At 40.9% G+C, this 27,875-nt stretch overlaps 2 protein-coding genes across 3 annotated transcripts; one reads left to right on the plus strand and one right to left on the minus strand.

Annotated features, from left to right (window-relative positions):
- The first annotated feature begins 183 nt into the window (after positions 1-183).
- On the plus strand, positions 184-19,583 carry CCT2 (chaperonin containing TCP1 subunit 2). 2 transcript variants are annotated; one of them, XM_058190916.1, is made up of 17 exons: positions 184-256; positions 419-666; positions 1,859-1,933; positions 2,057-2,122; positions 2,204-2,315; positions 2,912-2,988; positions 3,414-3,526; positions 4,319-4,521; positions 8,437-8,537; positions 8,620-8,747; positions 15,334-15,437; positions 16,096-16,215; positions 16,782-16,910; positions 17,004-17,107; positions 17,540-17,639; positions 18,154-18,295; positions 19,327-19,583. In XM_058190916.1, the coding sequence occupies exons 2-17, from the start codon at positions 664-666 to the stop codon at positions 19,355-19,357; spliced, it is 1,608 nt and encodes a 535-aa protein (XP_058046899.1). In that variant the 5' UTR covers positions 184-256; positions 419-663; the 3' UTR covers positions 19,358-19,583. The 2 variants fall into 2 exon arrangements, with proteins under 2 accessions (XP_058046899.1, XP_058046897.1); XM_058190914.1 differs by lacking the exon at positions 184-256 and having other exon boundaries at positions 402-666.
- Positions 19,584-24,704: 5,121 nt separating this feature from the next.
- On the minus strand, positions 24,705-25,541 carry LRRC10 (leucine rich repeat containing 10). Its single transcript, XM_058191649.1, has one exon. The coding sequence runs from the start codon at positions 25,539-25,541 to the stop codon at positions 24,705-24,707; it is 837 nt and encodes a 278-aa protein (XP_058047632.1).
- Between the last annotated feature and the right edge of the window lie 2,334 nt (positions 25,542-27,875).

Below are 27,875 nucleotides of genomic sequence, written 5' to 3' on the forward strand. Positions count from 1 at the left end.
GATTGTTTAAAGTTACAGTCTGTCCTCTAAAGTTTATTACGCAAACTGCAAAATATCAGGCAAAAAAAGAAAGAGTGTTAGTTCTGTAATTAGTAAACGGTTGCTTTAATAAACTTATTTTCATAGGTTTCATATTTTTATTGCTCACTTCAGAGGCTGAGATACATCAAACAACAATATCCTTTGAATGTTTATGGCTCAGCACATGTGAACCTAAGCAGCTGCTATGCATGGAGTAAATCAAGGAGAGCTAAACGTATGTATAGCTTTTTATATATAGCTTTTTATGTATAGCTTTTTATGTATACATCGAGATACATACAGAAGTGTATGCATCGAGAATGTAAAATACTGGAATTTTCCCCGTTCTCTAATATAATACACTTCTGATGTCGTTTCTTTTCGATGCTGCGAGAAGCTAACATACCAACTGTGTCGGCTGGGATCCTCCGCGATGAGTTGCAATGTAGCGCTCGAGCTATTGCCACACAAGGACGCGCCGTTGAGAAACTACATCTCCCGGTATGCAACTTTCTCATCCGGCGGCGAGGAGGGGGCGCTTCCGTCACTTCCGGCGCTCGTTGGTTCTTGGGAACTAGCGGGTGGCTTTATCCCTGGACACGAGGCGGCTGGCGAGATTCGAGTCTTCAGAGCATCGTCACTATGGTGAGCCTTGGGCCGGTGCTGAGGGGTTTTTCACTGCAGCGCACGAGATCGCAGTGCCTTTTCGGTGGGGATCTCAGGCCATGTCGGCGGGAGAGGACATGGAAGGTTCCAGAACTGCTCGCAGCCGACTCGGCTGGGTGGGGAATGTTAGGCCCGTGAGTTGTAATTTCTCCTCGGCAAGATTCAGTTCTCATCATTCCCAGCCGGCGAGACTCGGTACCGTGCAGGCCAGGGATGATGGGAATGGCAGATGACATATTTCAGAAGAACGGCGTTGGGGAAGGCGGGCCGAGAGCCTCTCCTCTCAACTCCTCTTAATGTTAGTTCTCCACCGTCGCGAGGAAACGAATTTCTTTCCTTCGTTTGAGATGTAATTTCAAAATGTAATGGGAATATATTCTGTTTCCTGGAGTTTTTCTACCATTCCTATAGGACCAGTCAGTGACGTAAACCTGAGCTTCGCCTCTGTAGATGTTTGGTTGGTAACAGTCGAGAAAGCTACCAGCTGCATGTCAACGGTCCAATACAATATTTTATTATTTATTTATTTGATTTGATTTGATTTTTATACCGCCCTTCTCCCGAAGGACTCAGGGCGGTGTACAGGCAGAAGTAAAAAAGACAATACAATGTACAATTTAAAATGTAAATTAGACAATAGACAATAGACTGATTTCCCAACACTTGTCTGCATAAACTGTTTCCATGGAAAAGCCCACTCTTTCTGTCAGAGCAATATTTTTCAGAGATTTAATTTTCTTGGAAATTAGAGTCCTGTTACATTTCCTAAATAATTTCATGTTTCTTACCCCAGTCTTGATTTTTTTTAAAAAAAACCAATCACTTTCATCCTGTCTTTAAAACAATATATTCAAGATATAAACAACTTAGAAACAACTTGGCTAATATTATGAATTTATCGTAAATATATGTTTTGAAAACTGAACTTATGCATGGAAAATAGTATTGGTGAAAACAAATTGAGATTGCATTCTTCTAATATACTAAACCTAATTGAACTCCAAAAATTAACTTTTGTTTTAATAATTATTAAAATAAATTAATAAATTAAAATAAATAAATATTTATTTGCTGTAACATTCACATATCAAAAAATCCCATAGTTACTGGAGAAGTGCATTGTAAGTTACTTTATTCAATGTGGTTTATATTATCCCAATAACTTATTCAGGCAGCCATGTCACTTGCACCTGTGAACATCTTCAAGGCTGGTGCTGATGAAGAAAAAGCAGAAACTGCTCGTTTAGTAAGTATGTCATTGATTTATTCTAATAACTAGCTACATTAAAGTTGGAAGTGTATTTTTTTATTTTTGGAACCCTGAATCCAAGCTGAAAGAAATTATGTTTATTGACTATTTCTGTTACAGTCCTCTTTTGTTGGAGCTATTGCCATTGGAGACCTTGTTAAAAGCACTTTGGGGCCTAAAGGCATGGTAAGATTCTGTCAGAATACTTTTCGTCATTGTTAGTATTTTGAATCTGGTGCTTTATCATCACAAATTTGTAACTTGCAGGACAAGATTCTTCTGTCTACTGGAAGAGAGGGGACAGTTACAGTGACAAATGATGGGGCAACAATCTTAAAATCAATCGGAATTGATAATCCTGCAGCTAAAGTTTTGGTTGGTAAGTATGTTTAAATATATTATTCAGATACTTTTAGAAATTATTCATAAATTATATGTATAAATAAATATATGTTTAGTAAAATATACAATATGTATATTCTATTTCTGTTTAAAAATATCTATAGTAGCTTTAGTTTGGCTTTATCAGCTTACTCTGAGCTGGTTTTGTGCTCCCAGGCAAATATAATTATTTGCCAAGAAAAGCTGAGGGTACATCTTGCCTCTCAAAAGCAAATTGGTGGAGACCTCATCTATTCTTATGGAGATTTAACAATCTGCATAGCTTTGCTTATGTGTGACATTTCTATTATCTGCATAGTGAAACTGTGAGGAGTGCTGGATTCAAAGGGTAAAAAGTGCTTTGGAGTAAATGTAACATCTGCCTTCAGTTCCCTAAAGCAGCTGCAGTCTTTACTGAGAATCATGCTGCTATTCTACACAACTGTAGCAAGGTCCAAGGGGAAATGGATTTGCACATTAATGAATTGGCAACTCTTTAGCACTCTTTCTTTTGAATGAAAATCACTGCTTAGTCCTGGAGAAGTCTCTATGTAACAAATGAGAACTATTAATTATAAAATACTATTCCTACAGATATGTCCAAGGTTCAAGATGATGAAGTTGGTGATGGAACTACTTCAGTAACTGTTCTGGCAGCTGAATTGCTAAGAGTAAGTTGTTATATCTTTGTTTCTAATAAAAAAATATAACTATTGAGCAGCCAGTTTTATTTAAAAATAAATTTTTATTTAAAATTAGCTCCTAAATCATAGAGGTTTAAATGTGAAAAAGCTGTCCTCTGCTAGACAATTTATAATAGGTACTATATAATCTAAGGAGAAATCATTGAGAAAAATGGTAGTGCTAAATTTTTATATTATATTGGGAATTATAAAGATAAATGCTATCAATTAATTAGTTTCAGTATAGTTTTTGAAATGTACCAGGCAAAGAGAAAACTCGCAGTAGATTTTTAAAGTTTGAATTTCATGCAGTACAATACTAGATATGATATTCAACAGAACTGAAAAATAGTTGGTATGCTTGCGTAAGTTCAGGATGGAAACAAAATTATACTAATATATTTCATTAATAGGAGGCAGAACTATTGGTTGCAAGGAAAATCCATCCTCAGACCATTATTGCTGGCTGGAGAGAAGCTACAAAAGCAGCCAGAGAAGCCTTGGTGAAGTCAGCTGTGGATAATGGGTTAGTATAGCCACAGGCAAGGTAGCATTTTTGTATCAAACTTGAGGTCAGAATTATGTCTAATAAGAAATGGTTATAGAAAATAGTGCTTACAACTTTATTGCTCTTCACTATTATGAAAGGATTTGAAACAAAGGATCTTTACTGTAGCATTCTAACAAAATACACTGAATGTTCAGAATTCTGTACAGTATATTTATCTGTGGAAACTAAATCATTAAACAGATGCAAGCTGCCATTTTCCTCATCCTATATATTTCACTCTTCAATGCATTATAAACTCTTACTGTTACCATGTTTCCTGAATATTTTTGTTCTCTAGAAGATTGTTCAATATTTGGTGTAAGAATTAGGAAAGTAGTCTGTTCCAGGATGCAACAATTTATATTATTAAATACAATAAATAAGTAAGTATATGTAGATGAGTAGTATATTTGGTGTTTGTAGATTTTCAGTACTGCAAAGTTCATCCTTTGGGAACAATATCTTGTCAGTGAATTCAGTTATCTCTGTGAGCAATGTATTTAAATCTTCCTCTTTGAAGTGCAAGAATGAGGAGTCACACAAGCAGGAATCTATTGGAATTCTAGAAATTGTTGTGGGATCTCTTACTATTTGTTCCCTGTTTTAAAATGCTATTTTTTACATTCTAAAAACAATTACTCATATGAATATATTTTTAGAAAAAGGAGAATGAACCTTCCCTGTTTACATATAGATCTTGTAGAAAGGTTTGGGGCTAACAAGTAATTTTTTGTTGGTGGTCCTGATTATTTTTTTTCTGTTTTTCAGTAAAAATGAAGCCAAATTTCATAAAGATTTAATGAACATTGCAGAAACAACACTGTCTTCAAAACTGCTTACTCATCATAAAGAGCATTTTGCAAAACTTGCTGTAGATGCTGTTCTTAGGCTGAAAGGGTCTGGAAACCTAGAAGCTATTCATGTCATCAAGAAGTTAGGAGGAAGCCTCATAGACTCTTATTTGGATGAAGGTATTTATATTACTGGTTTTGATTAGTTGTATGAATGTATTTGTAATAAAACATGGCAGTGCTTGTTGCAGACTTCAATAGAAAGATGATTGTTAAAAGTTCCAGTTAACCAAAGAAACAACATAGCAATATTATTTGATAAAATGTAAAAGCAAATTCTTAAGGGGTCCTTAGAATTGTGTAATTCTGCATAATTTTAATTTTCTCTTATTTATGTATTTCTCAGATTATGTATGATTTGGAGCATACATGTATACCAGACTTTTCTTAAAGCTATAAACTTTATCAAAAATAGATATTTGAGTTTCCATAACTGCAGATTTGGCCTTTCCAAATTTTTACACATGATGTACGCACTTGGAAGGCTCTTGAGAAAAAACAACTTTCAGTAAGATTATATTTATATTATATTAAGATTTTTGTCTCGGGACAGTGGCTGAATGATCTGGAATTGGGGGATTTGGTTATTACACCCCTGTCATGGTCAGATCATTCGCTCCTTCGTCTCGACTTTCGAACCGCAAACCCACACCGCAGGGAGACGGAACCAATGCGCTGGTTCCGTCCCAGGCGCCTGATGGACCCGGAGAGGTTCCTGACGGAGCTTGGGCCGTTTCCTGAGGATCTGGCTCACGGCTCGACCGAAGAACTTGTCGCTGCCTGGGAAACGGCGGCGGGGGCTTTGGATCATGTCGTGCCTTTGCGGCCTCTGACCCGGCGCCGTTCTCGACCAGCTCCTTGGTTCTCTGAGGAGCTGAGAGAGATGAAGCGCCAGAAAAGACGCCTAGAGAGTAACTGGAGGGCCAGCCATTCCGAATCTGACCGAACACTAGTACGGTCTTATGTTCAGGCCTACTTAGTGGCGATAGGGACGGCAAAGCGGGAATACTTTTCCGCCCTTATCGCATCGGCAGATAACCGCCCAGCCGCCTTGTTTAGGGTGCCCAGCCGCCTTGTTTAGGGTGACCCGCTCTCTGCTTTTTCAGGGAGCTCGGGAGGACCCCTTGCAAAGACGTGCTGAGGAGTTCGGAATGTATCTGCACGATAAAATCACTCAGATCCGGGACGGGCTGGACGCTGATTGGGTGGATTCGGGTGGGACGGCGGAGGCAGCTCTTGAGAATATTATTTGGGGGGAATTCAATTCTGTGACTCCCGAGGACATGGACAGGCTACTGAGAGGGCTGAATGCTACCACATGTTTATTGGACCCGTGTCCCTCCTGGTTGGTACTGGCCACACAGGAGGTTACACGAGGCTGGCTTCAGAGAATTGTTAACGCTTCTTTGAAGGAGGGTATTTTCCCCACAGCCTTGAAAGAGGCGGTGGTGAGACCCCTCCTCAAGAAGTCTTCCCTGGATCCAGCTATTTTATCGAACTACCGTCCGGTCTCTAACCTTTGTTTTGTGGCGAAGGTTGTTGAGAGTGTTGTGGCACATCAGCTCCCTCGGTACCTGGATGAAACTGTTTATCTAGACCCGTGCCAGTCCAGCTTCCGGCCTGGGTACAGCACGGAGACGGCTTTGGTCGCGTTGGTTGATGATCTCTGGAGGGCCCAGGATAGGGATTGTTCCTCTATCCTGGTCCTACTTGATCTGTCAGCGGCTTTGATACCATCGACCATGGTATCTTGCAGCAGCGGTTGGGGAGCCTGGGAGTGGGGGGCACCGTTTTTCGGTGGTTCTCCTCTTATCTCTCCGACCGCTTGCAGACAGTGTTGGCGGGGGGGGCAGAGATCGACTGCGAGGCACCTCACATGTGGGGTGCCGCAGGGGTCGGTTCTCTCGGCTCTCCTGTTCAACATCTATAACAAACCGTGGTTTTGGGGTGAGTTGCCAGCTGTACGTTGATGACACTCAACTGTACATTTCCACCCCGGATCACCCCAATGAAGCCGTCGATGTGATGTCCCGGTGCCTTGAAGCCGTTCGGGTCTGGATGGGGACGAACAGACTTCGACTCAACCCATCCAAGACGGACTGGCTGTGGATGCCGGCGTCCCGGTACAGTCAGCTAGTTCCGTCGCTGACTGTGGGGGGCGAGTCACTGGCCCCCAGGGAGTTGGTTCGCAGCTTAGACATTCTCTTGGATGCACGGCTGTCGTTGGAAGAACACTTGACGGCCGTTGCCAGGGGAGCTTTTTATCAGGTTCGCCTGATCCGCCAACTGCGTCCCTTCCTGGACCGGGATTCGTTATGCACGGTCACTCACGCCCTCGTTACCTCCCGCCTGGATTACTGCAATGCTCTCTACATGGGGCTCCCCTTGAAGAGCACCGGGAGACTTCAACTGGTACAGAATGCGGCTGCGCGGGGGATAGAGGGAGCGTCTCGGAGCTTCCATATAACACCTCTCCTCATAAGCTGCACTGGTTGCCGGTGGTCTTCCGCGTGCAATTCAAGGTGTTGGTGATCACCTTTAAAGCGCTCCATGGCATAGGACCAGGTTACTTACGGGACCGCCTACTGCCGCCAATAGCCTCCCAATGACCTGTGCGCTCCCACAGGGAGGGTCTCCTCAGGGTGCCGTCAGCTAAACAATGTCGGCTGGCAGCCCCCAGGGGAAGAGCCTTCTCTGTTGGGGCACCTACCCTATGGAACGAACTGCCTCTGGGGCTACGCCTTCTTCCCGACCTCCGGGCCTTTAAGCGCGAGCTCAAGACTTTTTTGTTTCAACGAGCAGGGTTGGCCTAAGAGTAATTTTTAATTGAGTGGTTTTATTTCTTGTTATTTTAATATTCGGCCTTATGGTTTCAGATTTTTAAATTTCAAATATTGTGTTTTAATTTTTGTATATGTCTTTTTAACTTGGCTGTAAACCGCCCTGAGTCTTCGGAGAAGGGCGGTATAGAAATGTAAATAATAAATAAATAAATAAATAAATATAGCAGGGGTGTCAAACTGATGGCCCGTGGGCCGGATGCATCACATGTGGTCCACGCCCATTCCAGCTTTGCAAAGAGAAAAATGTCACGATATGTCATGTGATGTCACGAGTTTGACACCTGTATTATATAGGATGTATAATGAGGAACTGAAGCTGCAATTTTATCGAACACTAGAATACTTGTGACTGGTTATTATATTTCCTGTAAGTTGCCATGGGTAAATAGGCTGCAATATAAATTTTCCAAATGAATAAATTTCAGAGATATTTCTTTATCTAAACAAAGAAACATATGGATGAGCAAAAAATCTGTGGGAGCAGGTGTGAATTCTGGCTTCCTGGCAACTTCTCTATTGAATTTCCTTGGCAGTTACTTGGCAGCTTACTGCCAGTAAGCTGGCAGTAAGTGTCAGAAATCTCCCTCCCTCCCTCCCTCCCTCTTTTCTCTTTTCATTCTATCCTTCTTCCCTTCCTTGCTTCATTTTTCTCCCTTCCCTTCCAGCAGGTAAGTAGTTAAGGAGAAGGGAGCAAGGGACTCCGAGTGGATGGCAAGGTGTGAATGCCGAGCAAGGGACTGTAAATGGCCAGCAAGGTGTGGGTGCTGATGGAGTGGCAGAGGGTACACTATTTCTTCATTGACTTTCTCCCTGCAAGCTTTCCACAAGCGAGGACTTTGCTAGTGGGAAGGTGAGAAGGAGCATCAATAATCGTATCAGTTCCTTCCAGGTTCCCCAGTAACTTGTGGTAAGCTACGAGAGAATGTTGAAAATGAGGCATAATTGAGGCAGCACTGGTAATACTGAACAGTATTGGCACTGAAGTGGCAAAACATTCTCAGATTTCATTCCCTTAGGAATAATAGGTCCCACCATTTTGTAGGCTAGCCCATTTGAAGTTTTGTCCTATGATGCAGTGTTTTGCTCAATTGAAGATTGCTAAATACCAAACATACATGAGAATTTTAGTAGTATATAGATTTAAAACAGTTCACTTAATCATTTATTGTTTTACCCTGCAAACTATTTTCAGGTTTTCTGTTGGATAAAAAAATTGGAGTTAATCAGCCAAAAAGAATTGAAAATGCAAAAATACTTATTGCCAATACTGGCATGGATACTGATAAAATTAAGGTAAGTGGATTCCATAATACATTTAATATAATTGAAACAATTGAATTTTAGTTAATATAATTATTGTATTCATTTCATGTAGATATTTGGTTCCCGTGTAAGAGTGGATTCCACAGCAAAGGTAGCAGAAATAGAACAAGCAGAAAAGGAGAAAATGAAGGAGAAGGTTGAGCGTATTCTAAAGCATGGAATAAACTGTTTTATCAACAGGTATGTATTTTGCCAGCAGAATTTGACAGTTATAGTTGAGAAGCTTGCTGCTCCAGTGGATATAAAAAGTCTACATACCCCTGTTAAAGTGTGAGGTTTTTGAGATGTTAAAAATAAATCACTGCAGAATTCTTTCCACCTTTTATGTAACACACAAACAGTACAATTTAATTGAAAAACAATCTGATTTTTTTTAGTGGAAAAGAATAATAAAAAACCTAGAATAATGTGGCTGCATAAGCATGCACGCACTCTTACCTATCTAGGAATGTGGCGGTGTTCAGAATTAATCATATTCAAACTGATGGTAAATACATACCTGCCCTCAATTAAAATAACTTTGATAAAGCCCAAATAAAGTTCAACTGTTCTAGTAGGATTTTTCTGACATTTATTAAGTTGCTTATTACAGCAAAAGCCATAGCCTGCAAAAAGCTTACAAAGCATCAAATGGAGCTCATTGTTAGAAGATGTCAGTCAGGAATAGGGTACAAAAAATTTTCAGGGATATACAGTGAAGACAATTATCAACAAGTGAAAAAATACGGGCACTACCCATATTTATATTACCAAAAATTGGATGTCCCTCCAAAATGTATGAAAAAAGAAGAAAAATGGTCCAAGAGGCTGCCAAGAGGCCTATAGCAACATTAGAGGAGCTGCAGGATTTTTTGGCAAGTACTGGTTATATACTACATGTGACAATAATCTCCATATTCGTCATATGTCTGGGTTGTGGGATAGGGTGGCAAGATGGAAATAATTTCTTACCAAGAAAAACATAGAAGCCCAGATACATTTTGTAACTACATCAAGTTTGACCAAAGCATGTAGGAAAATGTGTTCTCGTCTAATGAGATTATGATTGAACTTTTTGGCTATGATTCCAAAAGGTATATTTGGTGCAAAAACAACACTGCACATTAGAAATACACAGTACCCACGATGGTGGCAGTATTATGTTTTGGGGCTGTTTTTCTTTTATTTATTTATTTATTTATTTATTGTTCACATTTATATACCGCCCTATCTCCCTAGGGACTCAGGGCGGTTCACAGGCACTTAAAAAGTACATATAAATACAAACTAAAATAACAAGTAAAAAACTTATTCCATAGCCGAATTGTTAAAACCATATAAATAATAAAACCCATTTAAAACCATAAATTTAAAATCTAATCCAGTCCCGCGCAGATAAATAAGTGTGTTTTAAGCTCGCGACGGAAGGTTCGGAGGTCCGGAAGTTGGCGAAGTCCTGGAGGGAGTTCGTTCCAGAGGGTGGGAGCCCCCACAGAGAAGGCCCTTTCCCTGGGTGTCGCCAGACGGCACTGCCTAGCTGACGGCACCCTGAGGAGTCCCTCTCTGTGAGAGCGCACGGGTCGGTGAGAGGTATTCAGTAGCAGTAGGCGGTCCCGTAAATAGCCCGGCCCTATGCCATGGAGCGCTTTGAAGATTGTCACCAAAACCTTGAAGCGCACCCGGAAGGCCACAGGTAGCCAGTGCAGTCTGTGCAGGATAGGTGTCACGCGGGAGCCACGAGGGGCTCCCTCTATCACCCGCGCAGCCGCATTCTGGACTAACTGAAGCCTCCGGATGCCCCTCAAGGGGAGCCCCATGTAGAGAGCATTGCAGTAATCCAGACGAGACGTCACGAGGGCGTAAGTGACCGTGCAGTTCTTCAGCTGGAACTGGGGCTTTAGAGGAAAATACAAATATCAGTCAAGTTTGGTAAAAACCTTTAGGTCTCTGCTAAAATGCTGAAGATGAAGAGTCATTTCAATTTTCAACATGATAATGACCCAATGCATATCTCCAAATCAACAAAAGAATGACTTCACCAGAGCCTGGATCTGAATCCAATTGTAAAACTATGGGGTGACCTGAAGAGGGCTGTGTGCAGGAGATGCCCTTGCAGTCTGACGAATTTGAAGTGGTATTGTGGTACTCATTGTTAATTTGGTTCAGAGGGGCACGAGTACCAGAAACTATGAATACCAAACAATTTTTTCCCACTAGAAATAATGTAATGAGTTACAAGGCAGTCGACACCGATGATTACCAAGTAAATAATGAATACCAAAAGAATTTTTTTGTGTCAAAATATGTTGAATACCACATTCAATGGGTTTCAACCAGGAGACCTGGTTGGGCACGGAAGGGGGGGTCCCCCTAGTGGAGATGTGCCCACCAGGTTTCCAAGCATTCCATCAACCGAGGGCCCAAGGTAGGGGTGGCGGTTATTATTAAGGAAAGCCTGGAACCGAGGGAGACCACTGTGCCTCAGATTGCTGGTTGTGAATCCCTCTATGTGAAGTGAGGTCGTAGGACTCAGGTGGGCTTGTTGATCACGTACCTGGCTCCTTGCTGCGTGACAACAGCCCTGCCCGAGCTGTTGGAGTTGCTGGCCGGGTTGGCAGTTGAAACCCCTAGACTGTTGGTCATGGGGGATTTCAACTTGCCATCAACTGGCATGGCATCCTCGATGGCCCGGGAGTTCATGGCTTCCATGACGGCCATGGACCTGACTCAATTAGTGGACGGCCCTACCCACATCGGGGGAGGCACTCCAGATCTGATTTTTATCTCTGGCCAGTGGTCGAATGATCTGATTTTAAATGATTTAGTTGTCGAGCCTTTGTCATGGTCAGATCATTCTCTTCTTCGTCTGGACTTTCGGACCGCTACTCACCACCGCAGGGAGACGGAACCAATATGTTGGTTCCGTCCCAGGCGCCTGATGGACCCAAAGAGGTTCCTGACGGAGCTTGGGCCAGTTCCCGAGAATCTGGCCCGTGGCACGGCTGAAGAATTAGTCGCGGCTTGGGAACAGGGAACAGCTGGAGCTTTGGACCGTGTCGTGCCTTTGCGGCCTCTGACCCGGCGTAGGTCTCAACCAGCTCCTTGGTTCTCCGAGGAGCTGAGGGAGATGAAACGCCGGAGAAGACACCTAGAGAGTGCTTGGAGATCCAGCCGTTCGGAGGCTGACCGGACACTAGTTAGGTCCTATAGTAGGACCTACCTAGTGGCATTGAGGGATGTGAAGCGTTTTTACGTTTCCTCCCTCATTGCGTCGGCAGATAACCGCCCGGCCGTCCTGTTTCGGGTGACCCGCTCTCTCCTTCAACAGGAGGGGCGGGAGGACCCATTACAAGGGCGTGCTGAGGAGTTTAACGGTTATCTATACGATAAAATCGTTCAGCTTCGGGATGGATTGGATCAAAATTGGGTAGATCCAGACGAGAGATTCGAGACACGTCTTGTTGAGACTGTTTGGGATAATTTTGACCCTGTGACTCCCGAGGACATGGACAAGTTGCTGGGGAGGTTGAATGCCACCACATGTTTGCTGGACCCATGCCCCTTCTGGTTGGTGCTGGCCACGCAGGAGGTGACACGAGGCTGGCTCCGGGGGATTACAAATGCTTCCTTGCAGGAGGGGGTCTTTCCTGCTGCCTTGAAAGAGGCGGTAGTGAGACCCCTCCTCAAGAAGCCTTCCCTGGACCCAGCTGTTTTAGGAAATTATCGTCCGGTCTCCAACCTTCGCTTTACAGCGAAGGTTGTAGAGAGTGCGGTGGCATGTCAATTACCCCAGTACCTGAATGAAACTGTCTGTCTAGACCAGTTCCAGTCTGACTTTCGACCTGGTTACAGTGCGGAGACAGCTTTGGTCGCATTGGTGGATGATCTCTGGAGGGCCAGGGACAAGGGTTTTTCATCTGCCCTGGACCTATTAGACCTCTCAGCGGCTTTTGATACCATCGACCATGGTATCCTGCTGCGCCGGCTGGGGAGTTTGGGAGTGGGAGGCACTGTTTATCGGTGGTTCTCCTCCTATCTCTCTGACCGGACGCAGACGCTGTTGGCAGGGGGGCAGAGATCGACCCCGAGGCGCCTCATGTGTGGGGTGCCGCAGGGGTCGATTCTCTTGCCTCTCCTGTTCAACATCTATATGAAGCCGCTGGGTGAGATCAAAGCCACTGGCTTTGGGGTGAGGTACCAACTGTATGCTGACAATACTCAGCTGTACTTTTCCACCCCAGGACACCCCAACGAAGCCATCGAAGTACTGTCTCGGTGTCTAGAAGCCGTACGGGTCTGGATGGGGAGGAACAGGCTCAAGCTTAATCCCTCCAAGACGGAGTGGCTGTGGATGCCGGCACCCCGGTACAGTCAGCTGCAGCCGCGACTGACTGTTGGGGGCGAGTCATTGGCCCCGATGGAAAGGGTGCGCAACTTGGGCGTTCTCCTGGATGGGCGGTTGTCTTTCGAAGATCATTTGACGGACGTCTCCAGGAGAGCTTTTTATCAGGTTCGCCTGATCCGCCAGATGCGCCCCTTTCTGGACCGGGATGCCTTATGCACGGTCACTCATGCTCTTGTTACCTCTCGCTTGGACTACTGCAATGCTGTTTACATGGGGCTCCCCTTGAAGAGCACCCGGAGGCTCCAGTTGGTCCAGAATGCAGTTGTGTGGGTGATAGAGGGAGCGGTTCGGAGCTCCCATGTAACACCCATCCTGCGCAGACTGCACTGGCTGCCTGTTGTCTTCCGGGTGCGCTTCAAGGTATTGGTGACCACCTTTAAAGCGCTCCATGGCTTAGGACCGGGTTACTTACGGGACCGTCTGCTGCCATCTTCTATCTCCCAGCGACCTGTGCGTTCTCACAAAGAGGGACTCCTTAGGGTGCCGTCAGCCAAGCAATGTCGGCTGGCGGCTCCCAGGGGAAGGGCCTTCTCTCTGTGGGCTCCTACCCTGTGGAACGAACTTCCCCCTGGACTTCGACAACTACCAGACCTTCGGATCTTTCGCCGCGAACTTAAGACTTATTTATTCCGTCTTGCTGGACTGGCTTGATTTTTTAAAATTTTTAGATGATTTTATGGGTTTGTAATCTTAATTTTATAGGGTTGATCGTATTTTAATATTCGGCCAAATTGAATAAGTTTTTTAATGTTTGTTTTTAATATTGTATGTGTTGTTGTTGTATTTTATTCTGGCTGTAAACCGTCCTGAGTAAACCGTCCCTGCCCGTCGGGAGAAGGGCAGTATACAAATTAAAATATTATTATTATTATTATTCAAAGCAGTTGAATATCAAGATAAAGGTGGAAAAAAATTCTGAAGTGATTTATCTTAGTCTAATTTTTTTTTATATCTCAAAAACCTGGCATTTTACCATAGGTGTGTAGACTTTATTTATTTATTTATTTATTTATTTATCAAATTTTTATACCTCCCTTCTCCCGAAGGACTCAGGGTGGTGTACAGCCTTTTACATCCACTGTACATAATTGGCATGATTTAGAGCAGGGTTTATTGATCTCAGTAATTTTAAGATGTGCAGGCATGCAAGCTGGGTAATTCTAGCCCACAGGTCTTAATTTTGAGTTTGTTTCACTATTTGTAGCTCCAACTAGACTTAAACTCAGAATGTTCCCACATAGTTAAAAATAGAGAAATTGTTAATCTTACCTTTATAGTTCTTAGGATGAAAATACCTCGATATTTTGGAGGAGCAGCTTTAGCGGGAGGAATTAATGAAAGGGGAATCATTAGAGTTTGCATCCTTGCCTGTTTTGCCCAAAGGAAATGCTGCATTGCATTGGAAATGAAGACAGAAAGAACCCTTCTGTTCATTAGAGGAACATTTTTGAAACCACTATATTACCCTGATGCATGACATTAGTTAGATTGTGTCCCAAGAAGCTTTATTGGACAGTTTCAAAATAGACAAGATGATAGGCATAATATTGCACCCAAGCCTCACCTCTTTGATATGCATATATAATGAGTTGAGCTTGCATTGTAACACTATATCTGTCATGTCTGTTTTGATACTTCCCTCTCCCTATGGATGATGCATCTTTTTGTGCATTGATTTTCTGTCTCATTAATATTTATAACTTGTGCTTATATTTTAAAGTATATTACATAGATATCCAAAACCGTTTTCTTAATTTTATTGATCAGTCAGTAAATAGTTCATAGTTCGCATGTTCTTTCAGCTACTGAGCATTCTTATTCTTCCAACCAAAACTGCACATCTGAACATTAGTTGCTTATGAACAATAGAGTTGTTTTTCCTTACAAGGACTTGTACTAACAATTTGCCTGATCCATAATGATTGTCCTTATTCAATTGAGTGTAGAAAAATGCCTGATGGATTACAAAAAATTAATTTGGTAGCAGAAAGATTGGAAACAATTTTAGAAACATTGATATTTGGACTTGTGCATTTTGAAATGCAGTGTTTGCATGGACCTGTTTTGTGCCACAACTTTTTGATTCTCTTGCTGATGGTGTCTTAAAGGCTTTTGTAAGTCTTGTCAAGTCCAGACCACTTTCAGCTTGAAAAAATGATCTCTTTAATCAACTATATCCTTTAGAAATCTTGAATTAAAACTGATAATTTCCAAGCATTATGAATTAGAATTATCAGACTTTTATTCCTGTATATCTGGAAGATATTGGCTTGGATTATCTAGTTTGTTTTTGTGTGCATGAGGAAGTTTGTTAAGATATAACAGTTGAAGAATAATCATTGTTTCCCATGTGATTAGGAATGATGTATGTTTCCATTACAGGCAGTTGATTTATAATTACCCAGAACAAATGTTTGCTGCTGCTGGAGTTATGGCAATTGAGCATGCAGATTTTGCTGGTGTTGAACGTTTAGCTCTTGTGACAGGTAAGTCAAGAGTAATCCATTCTACAATTAGTTTTGATTTTCACTATTTACCCTACATTATTTTCAGTTTAATTGGAGGAAATGGGATAGAGAACATGAAAACAAAGATTATAGATTATTTCCTAACTTCTGAAAAAAAATTCCAAAGTTTAAGAATACTTAAAGGTATATCATGTAGAAAATGGTAGATATAGATAGGTGGGTAGAGATTGGATGTCCTCTTTTCACCGAATCAAAATGCTTTTCTCTTGTGCAAAAGATTCTTGGCTCTCAATTGTTTTGAATTGCAATTTCCTTTTAACATTATTCCCTGTTGATTTTTCATGATATTCTTCAGAGAAATTTCATAGTTCTGCATTTTTAAAAATTGGTCTTCAGGTTTTAAAAACAAATCTATTGATGCATCAAAGAAGGTATTGGACAGTCAAATGATCAAAATGGGCTTTTAGTATTTTTCTATTCTTTTGGATAGAAAAGGAGTTCTTCATAACAATTTGTGAAGTAGCAGTATAATAGCCATTTCTTCATAAAGCTATCAGAGATATTTAGGAAAAGAATGCATTTTTGCTTTATTTTAGCAATTTGGGAAGATAAATAGTTCATCTCTGGACTATTTTCTGCAAGTGAAAATGGTTAATGTGAACTTTTATTTTTTTAGGTGGTGAAATTGCTTCAACTTTTGATCACCCAGAACTAGTAAAGCTAGGAAGCTGCAAGCTAATTGAAGAGGTCATGATTGGTGAAGATAAACTTATTCATTTCTCTGGAGTTGCTATGGGTAAGATGGATTGAGCAATCCTATTCTCTAGTTATTCCTGTCCTACTAAATGTTGGACACAACAATCCTAATCCAATTATTTATAAACTATTACTTGTACTGTGCAGTGACCAGATTAAAACAGCGGAAATATGCAAAATTAAAAGCAAGAGAATGTAAAAGTAATACCTGACCATACGTGGAGAGATCCCATGAATTCACATTGATGATCCATACATTTCATAACACTCTTGCATTATAACATACATATTGTATTTCTGATCTAGTAGGTTTAGTGGAGTTGGTAAGCCCAGTAATAACGAAGAGACAATGTATGCCACACACTCTATAGAACTATTAATCATTAGATGCTCCATCCTATATCTGCTCGGAAAGAGGTGTGTATGCTGAGATTTGGTCTGCCCCTTTAATATAGAATTTATGAAATTATTATATAGCATAAAAGCCTGTTAGAATGTGAGCATCAGACTTTCTAAAAGTAACTTTTAAGCTAATCCTTATGTATCAGCTAATAATCTAAAACTCTTAAAATTTAAGTTTACATATCTTTCTCTTTTGATTCTTAGGTGAAGCTTGCACCATAGTCTTACGTGGTGCCACACAGCAAATCATAGATGAGGCTGAAAGGTCACTGCATGATGCACTCTGTGTTCTTGCCCAGACAGTCAAAGATACTAGAACTGTGTATGGTGGAGGTGAGTATTCAAACTTTGAAATCTACATTTCCTTCAATGCAAAGATTATGTATTTATGCACATTGGCTAAGATTTGGTTTTTCAAATTTTCAGGCTGTTCAGAGATGTTAATGGCTAATGCAGTGTGGGAACTTGCAAAAAGAACCCCTGGCAAAGAATCGTTAGCAATGGAGTCTTTTGCTAGGGCTCTAAGTACGGTAAGCTCGTGTCCAGTTAATTGTATTAGAAATAAATATATAAAGCTAAAAGATATGGAAAAGACCAGCTGGCTAGCCTTTTGAGTGTTTTAACTCTTGGGAGAAATCATCATTCATTTTTGTGGAATAAGTTACTTATTCCATGAGTCTTGAAAAAAAGATACTGATTAATATTCTGAACTATTTTTCTTCAAGGTAGCCATCCAAATAATGTACAGCATATAATGTAAACTGCCCAATTAAAAGGAATATATCTGGAAATGGAATAATACTGTAATTGACCCTGTTCCCCAGTTAGCATCCTAGCTGTAATTGAAAATACTTAGATGTGAATGAATATTATTGAGATTTGTGCATGGTATCTTATGTTTGAATTAGCTTTTGTTTGGTATTGATTTCAAATAGTCCTTTAATAAAGGCCTATCTTTGTAGCTCCCAACTATCATAGCTGAAAATGCTGGGTATGATAGTGCAGATTTGGTTTCCCAACTTCGAGCTGCCCACAGTGAAGGGAAGAATACCTATGGACTTGGTAAGTTCATGTTTTAATAAAATCTTAATGCATGAGTGGGGGAAAAACCAGTAGATATTTGCTGATAAACAGTTTTTATATGATAAACAATGTCTGAAAAAAGAGAAATTGATAAAATATTATTTCTCTGTCCCCCTCACTTACTTAGAACTTTCATTGGAAAATATTGTGAGTTCAGTTCTAATAATTACAAACACAACTTAGTTTCTTCTATGTGTTTTGAACTTTGGCTTCATATAGGCCTAGAAAATGTGGCCATGCCTAAAATACATATATGGAAATTTAGTATAAAGCTTCAAATATCTCTGATAAAACCTCAGTCCTGGGCTGATTGTGTACTCAGAAACAGTCCTCAGATCTAAATGGATATCTGAGCTCTTCCTCTCCAGGTCACCAACTAACCAAATCTACAAGCCTATAATACGGATGACCTTAATAAACAATAATTGTGTAATTGAAAACTGCAACAGAAATGAAAATGAAAAAGTCAATAATTCCCTGTAATCTCTTGAAGATATGAAAGAAGCTGCTATTGCAGACATGGCAAGTCTTGGAGTTGTTGAAAGCTTTCAAGTGAAACGTCAGGTTTTGTTAAGTGCTGCTGAAGCAGCAGAAGTCATTCTCCGTGTTGATGACATCATTAAGGCAGCACCAAGGTAAAGTGCTACTTTTCAGCCCTTGTGAGGAAATGAGCTAATTGAATATCAAATATTTTGAAATGGGTGGGCAGGATTTTCAGCAGAATGTTTTTTTCTGGTTACTGCCTTGACCTCTGAGGCAACAGGAATAGACATAGATGCAGAGATATCACCAGATATAGGCAGAAATCACCATACGTGGAAATGGTTGACTTTGGGGAGGAGTTGAAGAGAAATAGTTGGGTTAATCTCTGTGGAGACCCAATATGGCCTCTGGTGGCTCAGACTGCTAAGACAGTCTGTTATTAACAGCTGCTTGCAATTACTGCAGGTTCTAGTCCCACCAGGCCCAAGGTTGACTCAGCCTTCCATCCTTTATAAGGTAGGTAAAATGAGGACCCAGATTGTTGGGGGCAATAAGTTGACTTTGTATATAAATATACAAATAGGATGAAGACTATTGCTAACATAGTGTAAGCCGCCCTGAGTCTTCGGAGAAGGGCGGGATATAAATGCAAATAAAAAAATATATATCTATTGTTGATTGTGATTTAAAAAGGCCAAAAATTACTCTCATTTGGTAATATATAGTTGGAAGGGATGCACGAATGGGCTGTCTATATTTTTTATTATCTACCCATGTTTTTCAGTTTAAATATTGCACACACAGCTTCAGTATTTATTTTATGATTCACTGTTACCAGGATATATGAACTAATGCTACTTAATTAAATCTTAAATTGAGATTTATCATTTCTAATTAACTAGTGGTGCAGTGGTTAGAATGCAGTTTTGCAGGCAAACTCTGCCCACAGCCTAGGATTCAATCTTGATGAGTATCAAGGTTGATTCAGCTTTCCATCCTTCCAAGCTCTGTAAAATGAGATCCAGATTGTTGGGGCAATATGTTGACATTATAAACTGCCCAGAGAGTGCTGTAAAGCACTATGGGGTGTATATAAATCTAAGTGCTATTGTTAATTTTGAATAGAGAAATACTTTCCTATCCAGTGGCATCTGCTTATACTCAGTTCTATTGCTTCTTTCAGGAAACGAGTCCCAGATCGATATCCTTGTTGAGCATTCTGCATTCAGAAAGAACATTCAAACCAGACATTTTCAGACTGGGTGTACTTCTAACAGATTACAGAAGAATTGGCACATTTAGCACCGGCACATAAGTGTTTTGGTTTAACTTATATTGTTTTTTTTTAAAAAACCCTAATTCATAGTACAACATCTGTATGCCGTCATTGTTTTTTTTGTGTGTGTTGTACTCACAATAAACATTTCAAATAGAAATAGATTTAGTTTCCTATCATTATTCCATTGAATGTGCACTTAAACCTGGAAAAGTGAAAAGAGCAGATTACTTAAAACATTTGTAGATGGCAGTTTGATTTTATAGAGTTCAGGATCATTATTTTAACTAAAAAATTGAATCTTATGTTTAGTTCGTTTTAAGACTATTCCTTAGCTCCCATCAGCCTCAGCCAATATGGCCACTAATAAGGAATTAGGGAAGTTATAATTGAATACTTCAGGAAAGTATCAGATTGGTTGTTCTTACATTAATAAAGAAAATATTGCAGTAGATTTTTTTTAATGTAGTAGTAAGTGCAAAGTAATTTGGTTCCTAAGCAGTGTATATAGTGAGCGGGGAAAAAGGTTCCAAAATGCACTGCCAAGATTGGGTTCTGCTTACCCGCCAAGTATACTTTTTAAAATATATTCTGTATATATGTAAGACTATCTGTGGATAAGCAGACTCTGGAATTTTTAAGCAAAACATGAAAAATGTCACCTGTAGATAAGCCAGTTGTGAAAATTGAATCATGAAATATTTTGAATTCATTTTATTGGTATGGTTTAAAATTCTGGATACCATTCACTGGAGCAAAATGATTGTTTCATAGTATTCTTAATCAGAACAGATGCATTTGGTATGAAAGTTTGAAGATTTAGCCAGCATTTTGAGGTATTCGAAACAACAAGAAACTTAGAATTTGCAAGAGGTTGAAAGAAAAGAGAAAAATATAATTAAGCAGAAACATCTTTCTGAATAAAATCTTTCAGCTTAGGAGAATGCATTTGTAAACTGAATAACAATGAAAATGCATAAATTATATATTTGACACTTTTGTTTCAAAGACTGAGGATAATACATTTATTTCATAAATTGAGAAAAGAGCTTCATTTTAGGCTGTATAAAAAAGCAAATAAAATTCCAGGTTTGGCACTTCTCTTCTGGCTGGGAAAGAGTCTTCCTTTTGTGTCGCTCTAGAAGATCTCATAAACATGACATGACATAACAGGATTGTGGAACTTGTACAATAGGAAAAGCATTGTGGCTTTGTGTCACACGGAACACTGCATTCTGAAAATGGGTGCCTGAAAGCAGTGATGGCTAACTTTTTTGCCATCGTGTAAAAGGAGGGGGGGGTCACACATGTGTGCCCACACCCATAATTCTATGTGCCCTGCACATGTGTCCATGACACTCCCCACTCTTGGCACGCAAGTTTTTTACTGTCCCCAGCCTCCAGGGCCTCTAGGGGTCTGGGGAGGGTGAAAACGGCCTTCCCTACCCCCGCTGGACGTCCTCCAGAGCCGAAAATGGCCGTTTGCCAACTTCCGGTGGACCTCTGGGGGGGTGGGGAAGGCCATTTTCCCCCTCCCCAGACTCCTAGAGGCTCTGGAGGCTGGGGACAGCAAAAAACGGGTCTTCCAGTCCCACCGGAAGTTGGCAAATGGGCTGTTTTCGAACTCCAGAGGACCTCCAGGGGGGGTGGGAAAGGCCATTTTCACCCTCCAGACTCCTAGAGAGGTTCTGGAGCCAGGTGGGAGAGAAAAACAGGCCTTCCCCACCATCCCAAAAAACAGCCTGTTTCCCTACTTCTGGTGGGCCCAGAAGGCCCGAAAATCAGCTGGTGAAGCTGAGCTCGTGTGCCAGTACCCGTGCCATAGGTTCACCATCACGGCCCTAAAGTATTTGCAAGGGAACACATTTTGGTCCCTGACCACTCAGGGCCACAGTGTTGTGACTCCAGCCCCCGAACCTGGCCCCATGCCTGGAAGTAGTGACTCAGAAAGTGAGGGGGAAGGGCCAGTAAGGCTTACCTCGGGAGCACCGATTCCTTTGGCTTGGCTCCAGGAGCCAGAACCAGACCAGTTGGAGGACGTAATGAGGCCGTCATCCCCTGATTCCTCCCTTTCCCAGGCTACGCCTTCAGACCCAGCTGATAATAATAATCAAGCTTGGCTTGACCTGCGCTTCAGAAGATTAGAGAGGCGGCGTCATCAAAAGGAAGGGTGGGGCAGGAGCCCCACCCCACAGGATATATAAGGAGCTTTGGGACTGCTCTCACTCCATGGGAAGCAAAAGTTTAGCTGAACCGTTTCAAAAAGAGCTGAAAGTCTTGCTACGTGAGTCATTTGTTTGAACTTTGGCAGGCAGCTGCGATTTCTCTGCCAGGACTGATAAGAGCCATGAATCCACTGGCTGAAGGCCAGCTCGTGGGTCTGAAGTGGGGAAGGAGACAGAACACACAGAAAGGTAGCTGGTTGTTCATAACTTTTTGCATCCTGCTATATATACTAACTTTTAAATATTTGGTAAATTTATGAAAAGTCTAATAGAAGTTAAGCACTACATCTCCAAGAGGGCATAGCCCCATCTTATGCAGGTTTTTAAAATCAATGGGAGTGAAATGAGTTAGGAATAAATACTTCATTTTTTTGGACTATGAGACGCACTTCCCCCTTCCCCCCAAAAAAAGTGGGTGGAAATATCTCTGCATCTTAGTGTGAATATTGTGGAGGGGGAGAGGGGGGTTGGTGCAGTGCCGAGCAGCTGTTCTAGGCGGGGGGAATCGCCGCCACTGCTGCCGCTGCCCATTTGCCAGCAAACAGGCCGTGGCAAATGGGTCATGGCAAATGGGCTGTGGTGGCAAACATGCTACGGCAAATGGGCTGTGGGTGGTGGCAAATGGGCCACAGCAGTGAACAGGCCACAGCAGTGATAACGTGCTGAAGCTGACCAGGCTGTTTGCTGTTTGCTGCAAGGATGCTAGCCAGATGAATATCGGATGGCTACTGGGAGGCAGAGGCAGATTTTTTTTTCTTGTTTTCCTCCTCTAAAGCTAATGTGCGTTACAGTCTGGTGCGTCTTATAGTCTGAAAAATATGGTAATAACTAAATACATAGAATATACAGATGTTTCCCATTAGATTTCCTGAAACAAAGTAGCATTTTGTGTCAGTCGAAACTTCTAGGTCTAGGTAGAGGACATAGCAGCAATTCAGTCCTGGAAGATGTGACTTAAAGTAATTGTCTTTTCTAAGAAAAAATATTATCCTTAATGATGGATACAATGTGAACATGACTTTTAAGTTTTAAGTTTAAGCTAAGTTTTAAATTGAGGGTTTAAGAGAGGAATATTAATAAGCTGCTTAGAGACCCACGGTTGCCATACACAAAAAAGCCTGAAAAAAAACTTGTCTTCCAACCCTAACCCGTGTTATTCAAATGATATTGCTATTCTTGATACCTGAAGTTATCCATCCCTATATAGATGAAAAACATGTTATTTATCAATACCTAATATCTAATTTATCAAGAACCGCTGTATAGTGTATCAATATTGCTGCATAAAATTATGGAAGTATAATGGATGAGCATTTCATGGCCACCTGCAGCCTTCCAGGCATCAATTTTGCAGCCTCAAAAATGCACCAAGTTCCTGTCAAAAAATTACAGTAGTCAAATATTTCTGTTTAAAAGTGACAATGTGTACAAGGAAAAATAAGTCATCACTAACCTTCCCTTTCCTTGTGGCCCCTTGCTGGAAAACATTTGCTCTGCCTATCCAGTGAAGACACGGTCCCTTGCCATCTGCCTTTTCTGTTATCCTTGGAGATCATACACGACCCAAGTGGATAATAAGTGCTGCCCTAGTCAAAAAAGTCACACACCTGACCTGGATGCTTTTGACAGAGAGCTATGGTAAGAAAGTGAAGCAAAAGAAACAGTTTGGTCTAGTGAATTAAGGCACCAGGCTAAAAAGTGGCAGACCATGAGTTCAAGTCCTGCCTTAGTCCTGAAAGCCAGCTGGATAACTTTGTGCCAGTCACTCTTTCAATGCAACCCACCTCACAGGGTTGTGGGGAAAAGAGGAAGGTATGTTGGATATATTTACCCTTGAGTCATTTGTAAAAATAAAGGCAAGATACAAATAAATAGATGGGTTAGAATGTTTAGTTTGTGATTTACTTTCCATAAAAAATGTGGAATAGAGAGTGGAAACTATATTATTGTTGGTAATTAAGGAAATAGAATTAACAAAATATGAAAAAGAATTGATTAGAATTATGATTATAATAGGTAGAATTATAATAGCTAGATATTGGAAATTGGATGTGATTTTTAGAATAGAAGAGTGGAATTCTGAAATGTGGAAATTAGCCTTAAATGATAAAATGACATGTGATATTAAAATTAGAAGTGGTGTGTATAAAGAAGATATTTTCTGGAAGACTTGGAAACCATTCGTGGACTATGCGCTTGGAAAATTGGACGCTTCGGTACCTATACCTCGAGAACGTGGATTTTGGCAATCATGAGGATATATCCGAAGACCCAAATCTTCCTTTTTTTTATGTATAGCACAAGGGTGTAATAATGTATTTTCTTTTTTGTTTGTTGGAAAAAAGTAATAAAAAAAATAAATAAAAAAAAATGTGGAATAAAAGTTAAAATATTTCTCAGTTGCACTATAATTAACAAGGTTAGCTGGGTATAAATATGGTAATGTGTAAAAGTATGAGAGAAAAATGCCAAATCATTTTTTCTCCAGCATTTAATAATTCTTAAGAACATTTTAGAATCTGATTGAAAGACCTTATTTAAATAGCAGCGAGTTTGAAATGTTGTTTATTTATATTAACTGATAATTATAAACAGAATAAAAGGTTTAAAAATGTTTTCAGGATGCTTCTAGACAATGTCTCTATTATTAAGAATCCAGTGCTATAGTTTATTGACAATAAATGCAATAAATTTGTCCAACATCTGTTTAAATAAAAAATGGCCATCCTGACATCTGATTCATCTGTGCATTGCTTTAGCCTTCCATTTTGATTCTTGGGAAAAGAAGCAATTATGTAACATTACAGCTGCTGACTGCCATCTCTGTTCTGAACATTTTTCAACTATACATTTGCTACAAGTGTTCACATAGCTACTGTGCATGTGCAGGCACACAGACACATACATACCACTGGAACAAGTGATATTCTGCCAATGTCAGCTTCATGCAAGCCTGCAAAAGCAAAAGCCAGTCCAAGCGTCCTGTTGAACTGTTCCGAGAGGTAGCCATAGGCACTAATAATTCTACGGTCTTTGGTGGCTGAGGAATGTTCTTGCGCTTTAATTGGACGTTTTGCAGGAGAGAGGAGGAGGGAGAGGCAGCAGGGAGTTGATGTCTTCTATTTCTTTGTCCTTGTCCATCCCAGATCGCTTCCTAGGCTCGGGGCTCTCCTCTGACCACCTCCCAACTCTGTGCACCCCCTTAGCCACCTTGGGTGCATTTCTACAGGGGTTGTGGTCATAGATCACCAATTTCAAACCATTCAGGTGGATGAGACTGGGAAAATCATGAATGGCATTGCAATCCACATCAATCACTTCCAGGAAAGGCATGTGCAAAAGCACTGGTGGGAAGTCGGCCAGTAAGTTGCTGGAGAGCCAGATAGTACGCAATTCCTTCAGATACTGTAGCTGTCCAGGCAGAGAGCGCAATGCATTGGATCCAGCATGCAACGTCTTGAGTTGCTTCAGCTCACACACCGCATTGGGCAGGTGGTACAGGCAATTGGATTCAATCCATAAAGTCTTGAGGCTCTGGAGCTGATGCATCTCTGCAGGTAGGTCTCGCAGTTTGTTATTGCCCAGATAAAGGATACAGAGCTCTTTCAAGGTGCACACCACTTGGGGTAGTGTGTGGAAATCGTTGAAATCCAGTGCCAGGATCTGAAGGTTCTGCAACTGTTCTAACTCAGGGGGCAGATGATTCAGATTGTTGTTGCTCAAGTACAGCTTGACCAGCTCCCTGAAAGAGCAAACACACACAGGAAACCGTCTCACTTGCCTGCCACTCAGATCCAACATTTTATCAATTGGCATCTCTTCAAGGTCTCCCAGGATGTACTTCTGGCATTCATCAAATGGGAGAAAGGCTATAATTGCTCTTAATGTGTTGCCCATTCTTAACAGCTGCAATGGCTTTTAGAGTCAGATGAATATTCCTTGTAGATGTAGAAACTCTCAGGGTTTTACTCTGCTCTTTTGGCATTTCCTCTTCCCAGTAAAATAGAAGCATGGTCTACATGGCAACAATCATGATTTTCAAGAGCCCTGAAATATTTCTGATAAGTGAATGAGTGTCTGCTGATGAGAACTACAGACATTCCTGTGGAGCAGCTCTAATAGAAAAGGGTAGTAAAACTATCTCAGGGAAGTTCTCGTTGATCTCAAATGTTTTTGGAAATGCTTCTGAGCTTCCTCTTTAGGATATTTCATTTTTGAAGTTTGTATCATATGACTTAATGATCACTAATGTGATCAATACTTTCAGCAATTTATCCATTCATATGTATGGGTTCAGACACAAGTTAAGTCGTGATATGGCTTCCTGATTTTGTTTTAGCAAGTGGTATGAATCTGTGTTTATGGTGGGGTGAACAAGATGAACAAGGCATTGAATATCAGTCTCAGTAGCTGAAAAATTAGGCCAGCATATGGACTTACTTTCCCCTTCATTTAATATTATCCTAATTCAGAACTGGGTCCCCACTGGCAGAATTTTATTTAAAAAGTAGTAAGCATGGAATGAGAAATGTTTTAAAGCATTATCTGATATGAAGTGCAATGAATTAGTGCAGCTTGCATAGCACAGTTAGTCACATTCTCTAGTCAGAATTTGGCTTTTTGTTACAAAACACAAACAAATTGTCATATTTATTAAATAATTTAATAATTATGACAATTTGTTTGTGTTTTATTACATTTCTTTAGTAATTTTTGGGATGTGCCAAAATTTAGATGGGAAGGTCTGGCTTACCATTTAACCATTAATCTGTTTTATCAGTGTAGATCATTGTGACCTTAAGCTATTGCATCTTGTGACCATTGACATAGCCAAAGTCTCAGCAGAGAGATAATGAAATAAAACATTGCAGATAATGAGTTTTGGAAAGTCTTTGGTGTGTGGGGAGAGGGTGGGAACTGATTAATATATTTTTTCTACCTCTAAAAAATGGATTCTTATAGGGAAAAAAAAGCTTTTAGGGTTCAATGTATGGTTTTTCCCCTTGCCAATATTTTATTCTCCAAAAAATCTGTAAGGCTCAGAAGATTACTGGACCAATGTTAGTGGACGGATATGGTTTGAACCCTGTTTTCCTCAATTTTAGTTCACTCTGACCATGAGACTTCACTGATTCTGTAGTAAGACAATGTTAAATTAGTTTCCTTTCTTCAGTCATTTTGAGAGCCAGTTTGGGGTAGTGATTAAGTCATCAGGCTAGAAACCAGGAGACCAGGGTGAAATGCTCCCGGTTTGGATTGGCTCGCCCGATCCAGTAGTGATGGTGGCGGGTGGTTCGGAGAACCGGTAACAAAAATCCCTGCTCACCCACCATGCCCAGCTGAGCCACGCAATCAACAGAGGTTTTTTTTTTTACTTTTAAAAGCATTTTTTCTTCGGCTGAAAAAATGCTTTTAAAAGTAAAAAAAAAAGGGTCTGATGCTCAGCTGGCATCATCAAAACCTTTAAAACCCAGAAACCAGAAGAACCCAGAACAACTCTTCAGTTGTAAAAAAATGCTTTTAAAGCGTTCTGGCAATCAGGCAACTCAGCTGGGATCATCAGAACCCTTTAAAAGCATTTTTTCTACAACCTCTTCAGATGAAGAGGTTGTAAAAAATGCTTTTAAAAGGCTCCTCTGGCGATCCCAGCTGAGTTGCCTGATCATCAGAGGCTTTCAAAAGCATTTTTTTACATCCTCTTCAGCTGAAGTTGTAGAAAAAATGCTTTTAAAAGTAAAAAAAAAAGTTGGCCACGCCCACCCAGTCACATTACCGCTCCCCAAGCCACACACACAGAACTGGTAGTAACAAATTTTACATTTCACCACTGCAGGAGACCATGACTTCTGGTCCTGATTTATGCAAAAAGCCAGTTGGGTGACCATGAGGCAGTCAGTCTCTCTCCATCCTAGGATGGAACCCATGGCAAACCACTTCTGAAAAAGTTTGCCAAGAAAATTGCAGGGACTTGTCTGGGCAGTTTCTGAGAATCAGACAAATTGAATAGAAGGGGGAGGGGAAATTAATCATTTAGCTGTATGATATTTTAAATCATAACAATTAGAACATTTAATCAATGGAATGATTTGCCTCCAGAAGTTGTGGGTGCTCCAACATCGGAGGTTTTTAAGAAGAGATTAGACAACCATTTGTCTGAAATGGTGTAGGGTTTCCTGCCTGAGCAGGGGGTTGGACTACACAACCTCCAAGGTCCCTTCCAGCTCTGTTATT

This window comes from Ahaetulla prasina, chromosome 7 (genome assembly GCF_028640845.1).
Source record: "Ahaetulla prasina isolate Xishuangbanna chromosome 7, ASM2864084v1, whole genome shotgun sequence".
NCBI lineage: Eukaryota > Metazoa > Chordata > Lepidosauria > Squamata > Colubridae > Ahaetulla > Ahaetulla prasina.

Excerpts from the sequence above, each read along its gene's own strand:
- LRRC10 (XM_058191649.1), bottom strand. The coding sequence starts at position 25,541 with ATGGGCAACACATTAAGAGCAATTATAGCCTTTCTCCCATTTGATGAA.
- CCT2 (XM_058190914.1), top strand. The coding sequence starts at position 406 with ATGCTGCGAGAAGCTAACATACCAACTGTGTCGGCTGGGATCCTCCGC. Across the intron at positions 2,123-2,203 it reads CTTTGGGGCCTAAAGGCATG|GACAAGATTCTTCTGTCTAC; the intron begins GTAAGATTCTGT and ends TGTAACTTGCAG. Across the intron at positions 15,438-16,095 it reads ACGTTTAGCTCTTGTGACAG|GTGGTGAAATTGCTTCAACT; the intron begins GTAAGTCAAGAG and ends TTATTTTTTTAG.